This window comes from Salmo trutta, chromosome 29 (genome assembly GCF_901001165.1).
Source record: "Salmo trutta chromosome 29, fSalTru1.1, whole genome shotgun sequence".
NCBI classification, from domain to species: Eukaryota; Metazoa; Chordata; class Actinopteri; order Salmoniformes; family Salmonidae; genus Salmo; species Salmo trutta.
Window position 1 is genome coordinate 26,115,311 of NC_042985.1, and position 16,847 is coordinate 26,132,157.

Here is a 16,847-nt window from a genome sequence, read left to right on the forward strand (position 1 = left end):
CGGCTTCATTAGGCCATCCATTTTAAGGCTTCTAAAAGATAGCTTACAATGTCCAATTCAGCTCACTTGTGTCATTTAAATAAAACACATCTCATAAAGTAGGATTTTATTCTGAATCTCAGTTTGAGGTGTTTACTGGTGGATCAAATATAGGAAAACACCACACTGCCAGCTGTGTGTGCACGTTATACCACACTAAGAAGTAGGCTAATGAACTGAGCCAACGTGCCTTTTTTAAACAGATGGCTGCTTTCATAATTCAAAGGACTTGAGGTGACTGCACTGAAGCAGAAGACATTTTACTCTGTCCTACCCTTGGTGAAAGGCTTCTTTTTCAAGTAGAAACAGTTTGATTAGACTAGACAATTTTAGGAAAGGAGGGATGGAGAGGGGAAGCATGATAAATGGTGAGGGTGGGTGGATAGGAGGAAAGCGGTGAGATTAGGCCTATATGAAGGCCTAGAATCTTCCATCTTGGTAAGAGTTTGCGCGAGGCTAGTGTTTTGATGCCAGCATGCTTGTCTTTATTTACAAGATCTATATCAAAGGGATGCATGCTTAGCATTGGTTGCTTGTAGCCTGGTACCTTCTGAAGGTATAGATAAGTGAGTTCTCCAGTCGATTCTGTTCCGGTAATGCCATTATGAAAATGTCTCCTAATCTCCCCACGCAGCCTTTCCATGGTTTTATCACTCTACAATAGAGAATTTAGCTGGAGACATTAAACTGGTAAAACATATGCTCCAGTGTTTGTTTCCACCTTTTCCATATTGCCAGGCTGCATGACCTTACTTTGCTCATCAGTTTCCTTCATTACAGCATCAAGCCTAGCCAGCATACTGAGATTAGTCCCAGATTACCACCCAGTCTGAGTCATGCACTGCCAGGAATGGATAATACAACAAATGCTACACAACTGACTCAGCCCAAGGCCTCAATTAATTTGCTCTCACAAACAAACCATGGTGCACTGTTTTTGCCTTTCTCCTCGTACACGAAGAGATAGCGAGCGCCTCTATATTACCACAGCATGTACTTATTATCATAATACATTTAGCCCATCTTTCTGTTTTATAAATTGCCTCCATTAACAAAGTGCAATCATTATTTTTCAGCATGTCTAACATTTATCTTCTCTTGTTTAACAGAACTAGGTTAGTTGCGGTGCCGCCAATGGACCTATAGGAACTAGTGGAAGTTTAGTTGGCATTGCGTCTGCGTGGACCAGGCAGCATGAAGAGCGAGGTGCCCTCTGAGGCCCAGGGCAGACAGGAGCACCTGAAGGGTCCACTGGCCAACCCAGAGCCCATGGAGACAACCAAGAGCTTCCCTGCCAACATGGAGGTGATCGGCAAGGCAGGCAGCGAGTTTTCACCACTGTGTGCCGAGACCAGGCACCGGCCCCTGAGGGACATAGGGCCCCGCAGAGACCCAGACAGGGGCCTGCCCGGACGCAAAAAGCGCAAGAGCCAACAGCCAGGGCCCTCGGACTGCTCCCTGAAGGAGGGTCGTGTCAGTGAGGGCTCTCTTCCCCTTCAGCGCCACCAGCCAGATCTCTTGGAGCGCCGCAGTGAGGACGATCGCAACCCAGAGTCCTCGTTCAGTGACTGTGCCTCCTCTCCCTCCTCCAGCCTGCGCTTCGGGGATTCGGACACTCTGAGCTCAGAGGAAGAGGTGGAGGCTGGAGGGACGGGAGCAGCAGGGGGACCGCAGCCCCCACAGCAGGCGCCGGTCTCCACTACAGGGGGCGGGACAGGGGTGGGTCTGCGCACCATTCTGGGTCGGACTCGGGGAAGCCGCTCTCATAAGTGGGCACGGTCGGAGGTGGAGCCGGTGCTACTGAAGCGGCCGTGTCTGAGCGGGCGGCGGTCACTGCATAGGAAGAGGTTTGTGAAGCCTGGGCCCGGCGGCATCCAGCGGACTCAGAAGCAGAAAGAGCGCCTACTTCTCCAGAGGAAGAAACGGGAGGTAATCGCTCGCAGGAAGTACGCGCTGCTCCACAGCACCAGCAGCTCCAGTGAGGAGCTGACCACTGAGTCATCCTCACCCTCGTCCACAGAGGCAGAGGACGAGCTGTATGTAGACGGCAGCAGCAGCAGCCAGCCAAGCAGCACAGCTGTGGCCACAGGTAAACTCACCCTCCTTATGCACTCTGGTGCGTGCTTCAGACCTTTTCTCTTACACACACATTTTAAATCATTTTATTTGAATTACAGTCGAAGGATTCGAACATTTAATATGTCATGTATATATGGACATTTATGGATACAGAAGCACATTCTTCTCCATACAGCTACGCTGCCCATGACCGCTGACAGAGCAGTACCTCGCTAGCTGCTTTGCCTTTGTCCTACGCAGGTCTGCAATCTGAAACCCACATACTGTCAGCCTATGTACATGGCCGAGGCTCCCAAATATCAGCACTACAAAGTTTGCAATGATAGCCAAGGCTGTTCAGACATGACACAAGGGGCTGGTATTTCAGCAACTTGTCACTAAAGGTCTGCTCCATCTACAAGTCAAAAGAGTAACCCGCTTCCAGAATGAGCACCCCCGCCCCCACAACAACAATAGCTGGTATTTTGTGAGAAAAAAACACACACACAATCCCCGTAGAGAGGAACATCTTCCTCACTCCTCTGACACTGAGCTTGCAATGACGTATGACATGAAGCTGCTCTGACCAGGGTAAATTGTACTGATCATTAAACTTTTACATTTTACTGATTTAGCAGATGCTCCTATTCAGAGCGACTTACAGGAGCAATTAGGGTTAAGTGCCTTGCTCAAGGGCACTGACAGATTTTTCACTTAGACGGCTCGGGGATTCGAACCAGCGATCTTTTGGTTACTGGCCCAATGCTCTTAACCACTAGTCTACCTGCCACCCCACAAAACAGACAACAGGCAAAGGAGTCGCTCACTGTTAGCCAGCCAGCCAGAGTTGAATCACAGATAGACTCCACCCGTAGCACCGTTCACTGCTGTCCAACTGCTCTGTTTCCCAGCTGTCTGCTTTGCAGGCCTTGTTAGTATGGAGTGGGGGTGGGGTGGGGAGGTCATGGACTTCCTGATGTTGCAGAGCCAAACATCTCATACTTTTGTCCACATTAGTCAAAGTCTGTTGCATCACACCCCAGAAATGTGTTGTCAAATGAATCTAATGCAAGCTAATTTCGGTGAATCCGCTTTGCTCAGAATTGAGATCAATTCCATATTTTTTGCCTCGGAGAAAAGACTGAGCAAAGGGATGCATGAATGGCCTTCAGAATGTACATTTACAGTGTGTATGTACACAGCCTATTCCTACAGTTTTATTCAGTCTCAGTGTAACTGTATTGGGGGGAATATATTTGGCCTCTGTGGTGGTGTTCTCTGCAAATGAGATGTGTAGCCTGGGGGCCAAGCAACCATTACAATGTTTTTGTTCCTTCTTGCTGAAAGATTTCCTACCAGGGCTATTTGAAGACACTCAGAATTGGGATTTCTTTCACCAGGCCTGAACTGTTTGTTGTTTACGGTCTCCCTCTCCCCCATTATTTGGAAAGACATTTGATTTGGAAGTGAACATCAACCGAATGCTCGTTACACTCTCAAACACATGACTCCAGTAAAATGTTACTTTATTCAGAGAAAATGATCAAAATAAAGCTCTAGTAAAAGATACATTCCTCCTCTGATCGTGGAAGAGACCATTTTAATCCCTGAGCCTAGTTTGGTTTGTGCCTGACCTTCCCCGCTCTGTGTGCTCAACAGCAATGAGAAAAGCTGCCTAAATATTGATTGATGAATTAGCTCAGTCAGAGCTAGGCTATTTTATGAACAAAGCACAATATCACAGGACTAGGATGGGTGTGTCTGTGGGTGTATCACATTTTATTGGTCACATACACATGATTAGCAGATGTTAATGCGAGTGTAGCGAAATGCTTGTGCTTCTAGTTAAGACAGTGCAGTAATATCTAACAGGTAATCTAACAATTTCACAAGTACCTAATACACACAAATGTAAAGGGATGGAATAAATATATACATAAATATATGGATGAGCGATGGCTGGGCAGCATAGGCAAGATGCAATAGATGGTATAAAATACAGTATATACATATGAGATGAGTAATGTAAGATATGTAAACATTAACGTGTCATTTTTTTAAAGTGACTAGTGATCCATTTATTAAAGTGGCTACTGATTTGAGTCTGTATGTAGGCAGCAGCCTCTCTGTGTTAGTGATGGCTGTTTAACAGTCTGATGGCCTTGAGATGTTTTATTTATTTATATTTTTCAGTCTCTCGGTCCCAGCTTTGATGCACCTGTACTGACTTCGTCTTCTGCATGGTAGTGGTGTGAACAGGTAGTGGCTCGGGTAGTTGTTTTCCTTGATGATCTTTTTGGCCTTCCTGTGACATCGGGTGCTGTAGGTGTCCTGGAGGGCAGGTAGTTTGCCCCCGGTGATGCGTTGTGCAGACCTCACTACCCTCTGGAGAGCCTTGCGGTTGAGGGCAGTGCGCTTGCCGTACCAGGCAGTGATACAGCCCGACAGGATGCTCTCAATTGTGCACCTGTAAAAGTTTGAGAGTGTTTTCGGTGACAAGCCAAATTTCTTCAGCCTCCTGAGGTTGAAGAGGCGCTGTTGCGCCGCCTTCACCACGCTGTCTGTGTGGGTGGACCATTTCAGTTTGTCAGTGATGTGTACGCAGAGGAACTTAACTTTCCACCTACTCCACTACTGGATAGGGGGGTGCTCCCTCTGCTGTTTCCTGACATCCACAATCATCTCCTTTGTTTTGTTGATGTTGAGTGTTGAGGTTGTTTTACTGACGCAACACTAACGAGTGCCCTCACCACCTCCCTGTAGGCCGTCTCATCGTTGTTGGTAATCCAGCCCACTACTGTTGTGTCGTCTGCAAACTTGATGATTGAGCTGGAGGTGTGCTTGGCCGCGCAGTCATGGGTGAACAGGGAGTACAGGAGGGGGCTGAGCACGTACCTTTGTGGGGCCCCAGTGTTGAGGATCAGCGAAGTGAAGATGTTGTTTCCTACCTTCACCACCTGGGGGCTGCCCGTCAGGAAGTCCAGGACCCAATTGCACAGTGCGGGGTTGAGACCCAGGGCCTCATGCTTAATGATGAGCTTGGAGGGTACTATGGTGTTGAATGCTGAGCTGTAGTCAATGAACAGCATTCTTACATAGGTATTCCTCTTGTCCAGTTGGGATAGGGCAGGGTGCAGTGTGATGGCAATTGCGTCATCTGTGGACCTATTGGGGCAGTATGCAAACTGAAGTTGGTCTTGGGGGGCAGGTAAGGGGGAGGTGATATGATCCTTGACTAGTCTCTCAAAGCACTTCATGATGACAGAAGTGAGTGCTATGGGTGGCGATGGTCATTTAAAAACAAAATACTACATCGTTTCCTAAGGACTCGAAGCGAGGCGACCATCTCTGTGGGTTTATCTGTGGGTATTGAAGAAGCAGTTTTTAAATTTGTTTATTCTGTCCACGGTGTTTTGTAGGTGCTACGGGTAGAGGCAGTGAAAAGTCCAGCATTTTCCATTCTTTTGAACATAGCTCTTGTGCAGTGGAATACACACAGAGAAGTTAAGCCCAAGGGTTTGCTGGAATATGACCTCTGGGCATGGCCAAGCCTGTTAGGATTTTTTGAATTTACATAGCCCTCTTTGTTTCAGGCATTTTCAGCCTATGTTCAAGAGACATTTCAGTTTTTTCCTCTTGTATTCATATGCCTCTTTAGGAACCTCTGAGGCTAGCTCTTCAGCAGTTACCATGAATATACATGCTTTGATGGAGCTCTAATGTATGTGTTTCACTTTGAGACATACAAATGAGGGCGTGCATCGCATGCTCTAGAATGGCCCGGCGCTGCACACACACATTTCAAGTTTCAGACTATATGTGCACATTTTGAATTTCCTGTTGAGTAGCAATAGCATCTTCCCTCCCACATCTCAGTCTTGAGCAAGGTCATTATTATGTAGCACATTCTCTTTGTTCTACCGAGGTCACTCACTGGTTCTCTCTATCACACCGCTGAGTCACCCTGACCTGTGACCAGTGGAAAATAGATTTTGCACGCAAGGTGGGTAGGTACTGCTGATTTTGAGGCTAACCGGCCTCACACCAAAAGGGCATGTGTCGCCTGTCTCCTCTCTGCTACCCGGAGCTCCAAACCTGGCAGCCCAGAAACCAGGCCTCTTCCTCTGTCTGAGCTGCAGGTGTCTGGGTTTATGCACCCAGCTTGTCCTCCCACAACACACCACAGTAGAGCAGGGTAGAGCAGCACAGCACGCCTCTGACAACCACCTGCTGTTTCCCGAGCTGCACCGCTACAACACTCGCCAAAGAACGCCATTTTTCAAAGAACTCTTAATTTTCTGTTCCTGCCTTACCCTCTTTCACCTCTCTCAGTTGAATGTCTTGATGTAGCTAAGCTGTAATAGTGTTTCCACTCAGTGGCCCTGGGGAAGGATCGAGGGGGTCATGGGGCGAGGCTGCCTCTCTCTGTGTCTTTGCTATGGGAAGTAGGTGGGTGGAGAGGACTGACTCAAGCACTAAGCCCCACTGTAGCTTGCTAACAACAAGGGCTCTCAGAGGAGAAACTATGCCATTGTTTATAGTAGAGGAGAGGAGGCAGTCAGTAGAGATAGATCTCTATTGTCCAGAGGAGGGGGTGAATGTAATGGACATAAAAAGGCTATTCGTCAGACTTTAAATACATGGACATGACATGAGTGTTTTACTACTGTAATTCCTGTGTGAAAATCATGACAGTTCTATACATTACATTTCTATCTGCAACTGTCCATACTGTGTGTTATGCCAAGCTGCATACACCCCTGAGGTCACAATCTGCTTTTTCTCAACTGCAAAATGGAGAATGCAGACACTACACACTGAAATAAATATCTATTCAAAGCTAGGTGCCAGGACATTTATCTTATTTGTCCATGTCAATAGTCACATCGGCTATTGTTAGATGTGAGGTCATATAGTCTTATTTCCATTCCCTGAACCAGGAAGTGTTTGTGTAGAGCAGTATGTTTCATGAGGGAGAGGGGTAGCTAGGCTAGGAGAGGGTGCTAAGCAGCAGCACCCAGTGGACCACTGCAATAGAACTCACTCAGGGGAGTGCTGATGTTCACTAGAGCAACAAGCCACTGCTCACTGCACAGACACACAAACAACACAGCATCTATGAGGCAACACATGGCACAGTTGAACCTAATGTTAATCATTTCAGTATAGTAATAATACACAGTGGACTAGAATGAATTTAGATTTTGAATCTGTAAAAATATTAAATCTGTAAAAATATGTCTGTAGATCAAACAGACAGTGAGTATAAGGGCCACATTTAGAACTAGCTGTTTGGGGTGGTGTGACAAAAACAAGTCTCTTGCCTTCCTGGTTGCGATGTTATGAAATGTTAAGTGTATTGAACACACCCTGGGCCTCTTCCTGACAGTGAGGCCAGGTCAGGCATGGCTGAAATGAGAACTGGAATGAGAGATACTAGACAGGGGACCAATCAGAGTGCAGATGCAGAGATTGCACTGCAAATCCTGCAGACAGTGGAGAGCAGAGCAGCATTTACTGACCTACATTTCACACAGGCCCAGTACACAGACTGTTAGCCTGCACACCCACACCACAATCACTATTCATTTATACTGATACTGATACTCCTATTTAGCTTTGGGTGTTTCTCCCCTGGTGAGGAAGAACCACCAAAAGATGCTGGTAGAGGTTGTTTATGTTGCTGCGTAACACACATGAGCTGATGTGTTGTCAACCAGCCATTTTAGCAACAGAGCCTGCTATATACAGCAACAGACATGTATAACCTCTCATGTATAACCTCTCTTAACTGCATACTAAAACGGATGCAATTTTATTTACGTAAAGAGAATTTCCGGCTACTTTTCCAGCTACTTTATATGATCATTATCAGTTCAACAGTGTTTACATCAGGACTTTCAGGTCAAATTGCTGGATGTCTCTCTCCCCAGTATACTCTTATCTATTCGGATGCCTAGTCACTTTACCCTGCCTTCATGTACATATACTACATTACCAAAACTATGTGGACACCTGCTCGTCAAACATCTCATTTCAAAATCATGGGCAAAATGTGGAGTTGGTCCCCCCCCTTTTTGCTGCTTAACAGCCTCCACTCTTCTGGGAAGGCTTTCTACTAGATGTTGGAACATTGCTGCATGGACTTGCTTCCATTCAGCCACCAGCATTAATGAGGTCGGGCACTGATGTTGGGCGGTTAGGCCTGGCTCGCAGTCGGCGTTCCAATTCATCCCAAAGGTGTTCGACGGGTTGAGGTCAGTGCTCTGTGCAGACCAGTCAAGTTCCTCCACACTGATCTCGACAAACCATTTCTGTATGGACCTCGCATTGTGCACGGGGGCATTGTCATGCTGAAACAGGGAAGGGCCTTCCCCAAACTGTTGTCACAAAGTTGGAAGCACAGAATCGTCTAGAATGTCATTGAATGCTGTAGCGTTAATATTTCCCTTCACTGGAACTAAGGGGCCTGGCCCACACCGTGAAACAGCCTCAGACCATTATTCCCTCTCCACCAAACTTTACAGTTGGCACTATACATTCAGGCAGGTAGCGTACTCCTGGCATTTGCCGTAGCCAGATTCGTCTGTCGGACTGCTAGATGGTGAAGTGTGATTCATTACTCCAGAGAACACGTTTCCACTGCTCCAAAGTTCAATGGCAGCGAGCTTTACACCACTCCAGCCGACACTTGACATTGCGCATGGTGATCTTAGGTTTGTGTGCGGCTGCTTGACCATGGAAACCCATTTCATGAAGCTCCCGACGATACAGTTCTTGTGCTGATGTTGCTTCCAGAGGCAGTTTGGAACTCAGTAGTGAGTGTTGCAACCGAGGACAGACTATTTTTACACGCTTCAAGCACTCTGCTATTCCGTTCTGTGAGCTTGTGTGGACTACCACTTCGTGGCTGAGCCATTGTTTGTCATAGATGTTTCCACTTCACAATAACAGCACTTACAGTTGACCGGGGCAGCGCTAGCAGGGTAGAAATTTGACGATCTGACTTGTTGGAAGGTGTTATCCTATTATGGTGCCACGTTGAAAGTCACTAAGCTTTTGGCTCCCGAGTGGCACAGCGGTCTAAGGCACTGCATCTCAGTGCTAGAGGCGTCACTACAGACCTTCATTCAATTCCAGGCTGTATCACAACCAGCTGTGATTGGAAGTCCCATAGGGCGGCACACAATTGGCCCAGCGTCGTAAAATAGGCTATCATCGTAAAATAAGAATTTGTTCTTTACTGACTTGCCTTGTTAAATAAATAAATAAAAATATTGCATGGTTGTGAGCTTGATTTTATACACCTGTCAGCAACAGGTGTGGCTGAAATAGCTGAATCCACACATTTTGAAGGGGTGTCCACATACTTCTGTATATGTAGTGTATCTCAAGTACCTCGTACCCCTGCACATTGATCTAGTACTGGTACTCCCTGTATATAGTTCCATTCTTGTGTATTTTATTTCTCTTGTGTTAGTAAAAAAAAAATACATATATATTTTAGTCTGCATCAATTGGAAAGGTTCGTAAGCAAGCATTTCACTATATAGTCTACACCAGTTGTATTCGGCGCAAGTCATTTAATAAAATTTGATTTGACTGTGTTGTGTTCCAGGTTCTCTGGATGAAGACGTGGTGGTGATCGAGGCGACCCCTGCACCCCCTGTCCCAGCCAGCGAGGAGATCAACGTCACCTCCACCGACAGCGAGGTGGAGATAGTCAACGTGGGAGATGGCTTCAGGTGAGCACCTTCCCCTGTCTCCTCTCTGAGGAGATCAACGCTGTACAGAGCTGATGAACCACAGTGGGAAATCAAATGAAGTGAGATGGTAAAGTACTTTGGCTGTGAAATTCTCTCTCTCGGGAGAAAAAACATCCACCTCAATATTTCCCCCCATCTTTAAGCTGTGACAGTAATCTAAATGGCACCGGCCTTCATTTGTGTCCTGAGACAGCCTGACCCTGCAGTACTGACAGTACTTTATCCTCGTGGCTCTGTCGATATAATCAGTCAACTGTGGTGTGTCTAATAGAGGCTCGCTGAGCACTGGCTTCTCATCAAGTGTCATAACATTTACTGAGACTGCCACATTGGGCTGGGGTAGTGTTTTTCCAGGATACCTCAGAAATGCAGTGTAGGCTCTCCAAGTGCTATTTGGCCCCTATGGAGAAGTTTCTGGTATCGCTGTGGCAGGGGAGATAATGCTCATCTGTGATTGGCCGTGAAGCTGGCAGGCTGCAGCATTGCACTGGCATTCCGCAGCTCTCCCAGCTGTTGCTATCGCTGTCTTCTTCAAGGGCAAGGCTTCCATACAGTAATACACAAGCTCTCTCCCCATCCTCCATGAACAATCTAATGAGAGACCCTCTCCCCCCCAGGGCATTTTCATCTGACTCTCAGTTCACTCTGATCCAGGTCCAGTTACCTCTGATGCCCCTGTCAGGGAAGTACAGGTTCAGTTCATCTCTCTGGTACAGTCTCTGATCTAGAGAACCAGGACATTAGATCCAGGTGGATTTGCTTTTCTTCTCGCGGCACGCTCTCCTGAACTGATATGATTACTAAAACATGGGAAATAAATGCCAGCTGGTTACAGGTTACCAGGGCTTTTGGCAGGCTTTGTGAAGTGGGTACCCAGAGTGTAGTCTTTCTACATAGACCTAGGCCTACATGATTTCTCTATCTGACTCTTGTGGGAAGTCTTCTGAAAATGCTCTCTGCCATGACCTGAGGAGAGTTGATCTCATGCATTGGGATTTTACAGCAGTGCCAGTGTGAGAGCCCTATGCTACAGTATGTCGGTGCTGTTATAGTGGTGTTCCTCTCTGAGTTGTTTCTGTTTCTACTTGTTTCCCCTCGTCTTTCTCTCCTTGAACCCCTCTCCTATCTTTAATTGTTATTGAGGTGTCTTGGTGCATAGCACTGAGAATCATTTACACCATCTTGATTCCATTATCTCACCCTCTGCTGCCAGAAATAGCAAGGCCTGTGAATTTCACTCCTGCCAGCAAAGTCACTCTGTCAACCCAAATGAATTGCTCTCTGTTTGTGATATGCCTCGTCTCTTGTGAGACAAATTAGCAGAATTCCAGCAGAAATTCTGCTCCAGCAATCAAATGGTCAGTTTGTTACTGTTGCGTTTATCTTGTATAAAACTTTTATACATAACACAACACTGAACAATACATTTATTGCACTATAACGGTGACAAACGGTGCCCACAAACTGTTAGTGCCCACAGTGCTTTCAGAAAGGATTCAGACCCTTTTTACTTTTTCCAAATGTTACTTTACAGCCTTATTCTAAAATCGATTCAACATTTTCTTTATTAATATACGCACAATATCCCATAATGACAAAGCGAAAACTGGTTTTTAGAATTTTTTCAAATGTATAAAAAAAAAAAAAACGGATGCCTTATTTACATAAGTATTCAGACCCTTTGCTATGAGAGCCAAAATTGAGCTCAGGTGCATCTTATTTCCATTGATCATCCTTGAGATGTTTCTACAACTTGATTGGATTCCACCTATGTTAAATTAAATTGATTGGAGGGCCTTGGTCAGGGAGGTGACCAAAAACCTGATGGTCACTCTGACAGAGCTCCTGAGTTCCTCTGTTGAGGGAGAACCTTACAGAAGGACAGCCATCTCTGCAGCACTCCACCAATCAAGCCTTTATGGTAGAGTGGCCAGACAGAAGCCACTCCTCCGTAAAAGGCACATGACAGCCCACTTGGAGTTTGCCAAAAGGCACCTAAAGGAGTCTCAGACCATGAGAAACAAGATTACCGGTCTGATGAAACCAATATTGAACTGTTTGGCCTGAATGCCAAGCAGCATGTCTGGAGGAAACCTGCCACGATCCCTACGGCGAAACCTGCTCCAGAGTGCTCAGGACTTCAGACTGGGGCAAAGGTTTACCTTCCAACAGGACAACAACCCTAAGCTCACAGCCAAGACAATGCAGGAGTAGCTTTGGGACAAGACTCTGAATGTCCAGAGCCCGGACTTGAACCTGATCGAACATCTCTGGAGAGATCTGAAAATAGCTGTGCAGCGACGCTCCCCATCCAATGTGACAGAGCTTGAGAGGATCTGCAGAGAAGAATGGGAGAATCCCCCCAAATACAGGTGTGCCAAGCTTGTAGCGTCATACCCAAGGAGACTCGAGGCTGTAATTGCTGCCAAAGGTGCTTCAACAAAGTTCTGAGTAAAGGGTCTGAATACTTATGTAAATGTGATATTTGTTTTTTTATTTTTAATACATTTGCAAGAATTAAAAAAAAAAAAAACTTTTTGTTTAGTCATTATGGGGTATTGTGTGATGAGGATTTTCATTTTTTTAATACATTTTTGAATAAGTTTGTAACGTAACAAAATGTGGGAAAAGTTGAGGGGTCTGAATACTTTCCAAATGCACTGTACATAAATCTGTCCCAACAGCAGTCCCAACACCTTACCACTGCTACACCTGGCTATCAGCGGAGCCTTGTCGGGCAGCAAAACAGTTCATTCAGCCTAATTTACTGACTTAAAAAAAACATGGCTGACTTGCTTAAAGAAATGTGCTTACTACTGACAATTGAGATGTACAAACTATGGCGTAAGGGGACGACGTGCGGATGAGGCAATGCGTTATTTCGATTAAGACATTAATGAGCGAGTTAGGACAGACGTTTTCAATATAACTAATTGTTTAGCCCTTTTGAAATGGGCTGTTCTTACAGTATTCTCCCTGTACACCAAGTCAGAACTGTAGGATAAATAAAGGGGCTTATAGGCAGACAATGAAAGCTCTTACAATATTCTATGATTGCATTTCTCTAAAACAGGTTATTGGCACCACCAAGTCAGAACAGTAGGCACAATTTTAAGAGGTGAATATAGATTACATTTATTAGGGTGAGGCACGTGGGCTACTAACAGCTTACTACACAACATACACTTAATATTACTTTCTTAGCTACAGTATACATATCTCCCTGGCATGTTAGATTTATGCAGCAGCATACAAGATATCTTTGGACTCACCTTGTTGTACTGTTCTCACTTGAACAGGAAGGTGGTGTGGAGGTCTTTCGTGGGCAAATTTTGGCATCAAACTCTGTCATCAATCTGGCATTCTCTGGATTTATGGTGCTTTCAAGACAACTGGGAACTCTGAAATGAACAAGGGCGAATCATGATGACGTCGGAGCTCTAGAAATAGGCCCGAGTTCCCAACTTGCAATTGCGAGTTGGATGACCACTCAAAACGTATTTTCCCAGTCGGAGCTCGTTTTCTTCCGAGTTCCCAGTTGTCTTGAACTCACTGAAGTCTGAGTTTCCAGTTGTTTTCAGCACGGCGATTTGCGATTTCCAACTTGTTGTGTAATGTTTATGTCCAATGGCCGATGAGCACCGATACGTTTTATCAATAATTTCTCTTTTATTATTTCTCTTCATATGACAGGGATTGAAAAGGATTGGCCAGTAGATTGTCGACTTGATTCATGATGATGACTGCTACCTAAGATTTTGAAAGTAAGATGTTGACATGATCACTCCAATCAAAGCTACTGTAGATAATGTGATTTGAAGTCATTTTATCTGTGGCCAATGACCTTAAGCCTTCTTGGATGGACACTTCTAATGTAATTCTATGGCAGCACCCAAGGGGCTTGAATTTTCGAGCTCTACCCGTAGATTTTGCAGTGATCTAGGCTGTCATTGTAAATAAGATTTTGTTCTTAACTAACTTGCCTAGTTAAATAAAGGTTAAATTATAATATATATTTTTTAATCTAGTTTCCCCATGCGTGACTGAACACTGAGCCAATCAGTGTTCAGCAACTCGAGAACACTACCAACCCCTTCGCTGTGTATTTTCCGCTGGCTGCCCCACCACCACAGAAAGCACTGAGCTAGGCTGAAACTCCTGCATTTTGGAGCTGCCCTACTCAAGAAAGCAAAAAAGAGACCAACTTTGTATGCAGGTTTATTAACTCAATTATATTTTAGATTGAACTGATATGTGACTCGTATTAATGCCAAAATAACATGCAAAACAGGCAACAACAAAAAAGCTAAACAGGTGGAGCTCAAAACAGCCCTGAATGACGAGTCACCCTTGCTTGTAGGTAATGGCTAGGTATCTGGGGAGTAAAGTAAACAAAATAAACCTACATAGGTGATTTTATGTATCCATTTTATCCCATTGCAGGTCAAAACACTGTTCTGACACTTAAAAATACTTCAACAAGCAACATTGTGCAGGTTTACTGAATAGGCACAAAGCATACCATAGGTCTAAAGATATCAGGAGTGGCCAGCCCAATGAGCCCAGTGCATTTTCATGTTATTTCCATTTCATCTGAATGACATGCATATGTTCAGGGTGGCAGTAAGGTAGTAAAGCTTATTGATCAGGGGAATGGATGGCTGACTGGAGAGGAGATAGAGACTGCTAGTAATCCCAGGTGAGCCTCCCAGCTGCTGTGTCCTTGAATGAATCACTAATTTGCTTCAGTAAATACTCAGCTAGCTACATAAATCCAAACTTAATGAGGCCGTGTCATTCATTTGCATGTTAGGGGATTGGTTGGTTCCTGGCGCTGTATACTGTTTACTAGCTAGCTAATCCACCTTGTGTAATTATGCTCCTTACTAATGTAATCCATAGCATGCTAGCATTGTTAGCCATAAGCTTATGTTTTGTTATTCCCGGTCATTATGCTTTCAGGAAGATAATCAGCCAAATATGGCCTCCTCAATGATGGCTAGAGAGGAGGTACACAGCACAGCCATGTCATGGCGTGTTCTGTCTAAACAGGCCCGTTGGGGCCAGAGAAGGTTCTAGAAGCCTCTGTCTCTCTGGTATGACCAGTCATGTGGCATCACTTCCCATTATTATCAGGATGAGAGGAGCCCCCTCCACACTCTACAAACAACCCTAAAATAGGCAACTCCATATCTGACCAGTTAGAGTCCTATGATATTATCCCATATTGACCTACAGTATCTATCATATAATACATTTACTGTCTGCAAGGAACGTGATCATGTTGTTTTCAAGGGTAGGTTTTTAGATGTAGGGTATTTGTTCTGTATGTAGGGCAGTGCAATGAAGTGTTGCGTAGTGTCTAGCTGTTCCCAGAATGGGACCCTCTGTGTGAAACCTAAGGTCAGTTAGTGGTGCTCCCTCTCTCAGGCTCTGACTGTCGACGTGACTCATCTCCAGGCTCCCAGCTCTCTCTGTGAGTGGAATGCAGGGAGTGGGGGAAAGCCGGGGGGGAGGGGGGGTTCTAGGCAGGGGGAGGGGGGGGGGGGGGGTTCTAGGCAGGGGGAGGGGGTTAATTGCATCAAGTCTTAACATCTCAGGAAAATGAATGACCTGTGCCCAAGGTCAGGTGTGTGTGTGTGTGTGTGTGTGTGTGTGTGTGTGTGTGTGTGTGTGTGTGTGTGTGTGTGTGTGTGTGTGCAAGAGGAACCAGAGCAGGAACAAGAAGAGTAATAACATACTGTTGATTAGTGGCGTGGATGAGCAGTTAAAGAACAGGTTTAGAGACCAGTTCAGGCTGCTGTGGAGTGGAATAGCAGGGGGCCAGACAGGGTCTCTCCATAGCTCTGCATAGTGCATAGCGTACCCAGAGAAGAGCTGCACTGGGGAGCAGGCCACATGCCTCTGGTTGTTTTTAGCAGTGAAGCCAAGCCCCTTTTCCAGAGGCCAGCTCATCTGACCACTCTCTCTGGGCTCACCATCTCAGTGAGCCCATTCTGCAGGTCTGGAACCCCAATGGAGAATTTCACCCACTTGGCTTGACTGACTGGAGCTTTAGTGGCCCTGTTAATTTCTCCCATGTTCCCTCTGTCCCACAGACACACGATTAGCTTGCCCGTGATTGATTGTTCCCTGACAGTGCTCCTCTGTAGATTTATTCAGGTTGTGCACTGTGACTTATTTTTAACCGCTTTATCCAGGAGTTGATAAGGCTAAACGTGTCTGGCCTTTTCAGAAATATTCATGTGGGAAGAGATCAGTAAGGGGGCAAGAGAAAAGATCAGTAAGGGGGCAAGAGAAAAGATCAGTAAAGGGGAAGGGAAGAGATCAGTAAGGGCCCTCTAAGAAATAGAAGGCTGTCTTTTTCTGAGAACTTGTAAATATTTGGAGTGTGATACAGATGGGTTTGCATAAGCATTGCTCTCTCTCCCTCACCCCATCCCCCTCCTCTCTCTGGCATGCCTTCACTTGCTCTATCACTCTTCCTCCCTCCCTCCACTCTTGCTGTTTCGATCCTTCTTTCTCTCTCCCTGTAGATATCCCTCACTCCCTTCGCTCTCTATCTCTCTCCCTTGATCTCCGTCCCTCCCATGGCTCTCTCTCTCCCTCTATCTTCCTTCTCTCCCTCTCTCTTCATGCTAGGTTGACCATATTCTCCCTAGGTATTTCCGGGAAGTGAATGAACAGAGTGTAGCTAGTTACGTGTGTGTGTGTGTGTGTGTGTTTTATCTCCCCATCTCTGCCTGCACCTCCCAGAGATGCCCTGGCTTGCAGGAGAATGCAGAGAAGGGCCGTTTCTGAAGGGGGAGGTGTAGCAAGGAGTACTGGGTGTAGAGGTCAAAGGGCACCAGGATGAGTAATGCAGACCTGCCAACATGCACGCATTTTGCGTACCAATTATGCAATTCTCTGTCCATGTATGCATAACTGAATAGGGCCTGATTTTGTTATTTTTCATATTTATTCTTTTTTTTACATTTGACA

General features: G+C 45.7%; 1 protein-coding gene across 5 annotated transcripts in view; it reads left to right on the forward strand.

Moving 5' to 3' along the window:
* LOC115167244 (E3 ubiquitin-protein ligase Arkadia) overlaps window positions 1–16,847 on the forward strand; it is a 44,479-nt gene that overhangs the window by 11,850 nt on the left and 15,782 nt on the right. For all 5 annotated transcript variants that reach the window (XM_029721454.1, XM_029721456.1, XM_029721453.1 and 2 more), the window contains exons 2-3: window positions 1,149–2,128; window positions 9,716–9,842. In XM_029721454.1, the coding sequence (XP_029577314.1) occupies window positions 1,234–2,128; window positions 9,716–9,842 (1,022 nt within the window). In that variant the 5' untranslated portion in view covers window positions 1,149–1,233. The remainder of the gene's footprint in view (window positions 1–1,148; window positions 2,129–9,715; window positions 9,843–16,847) is intronic.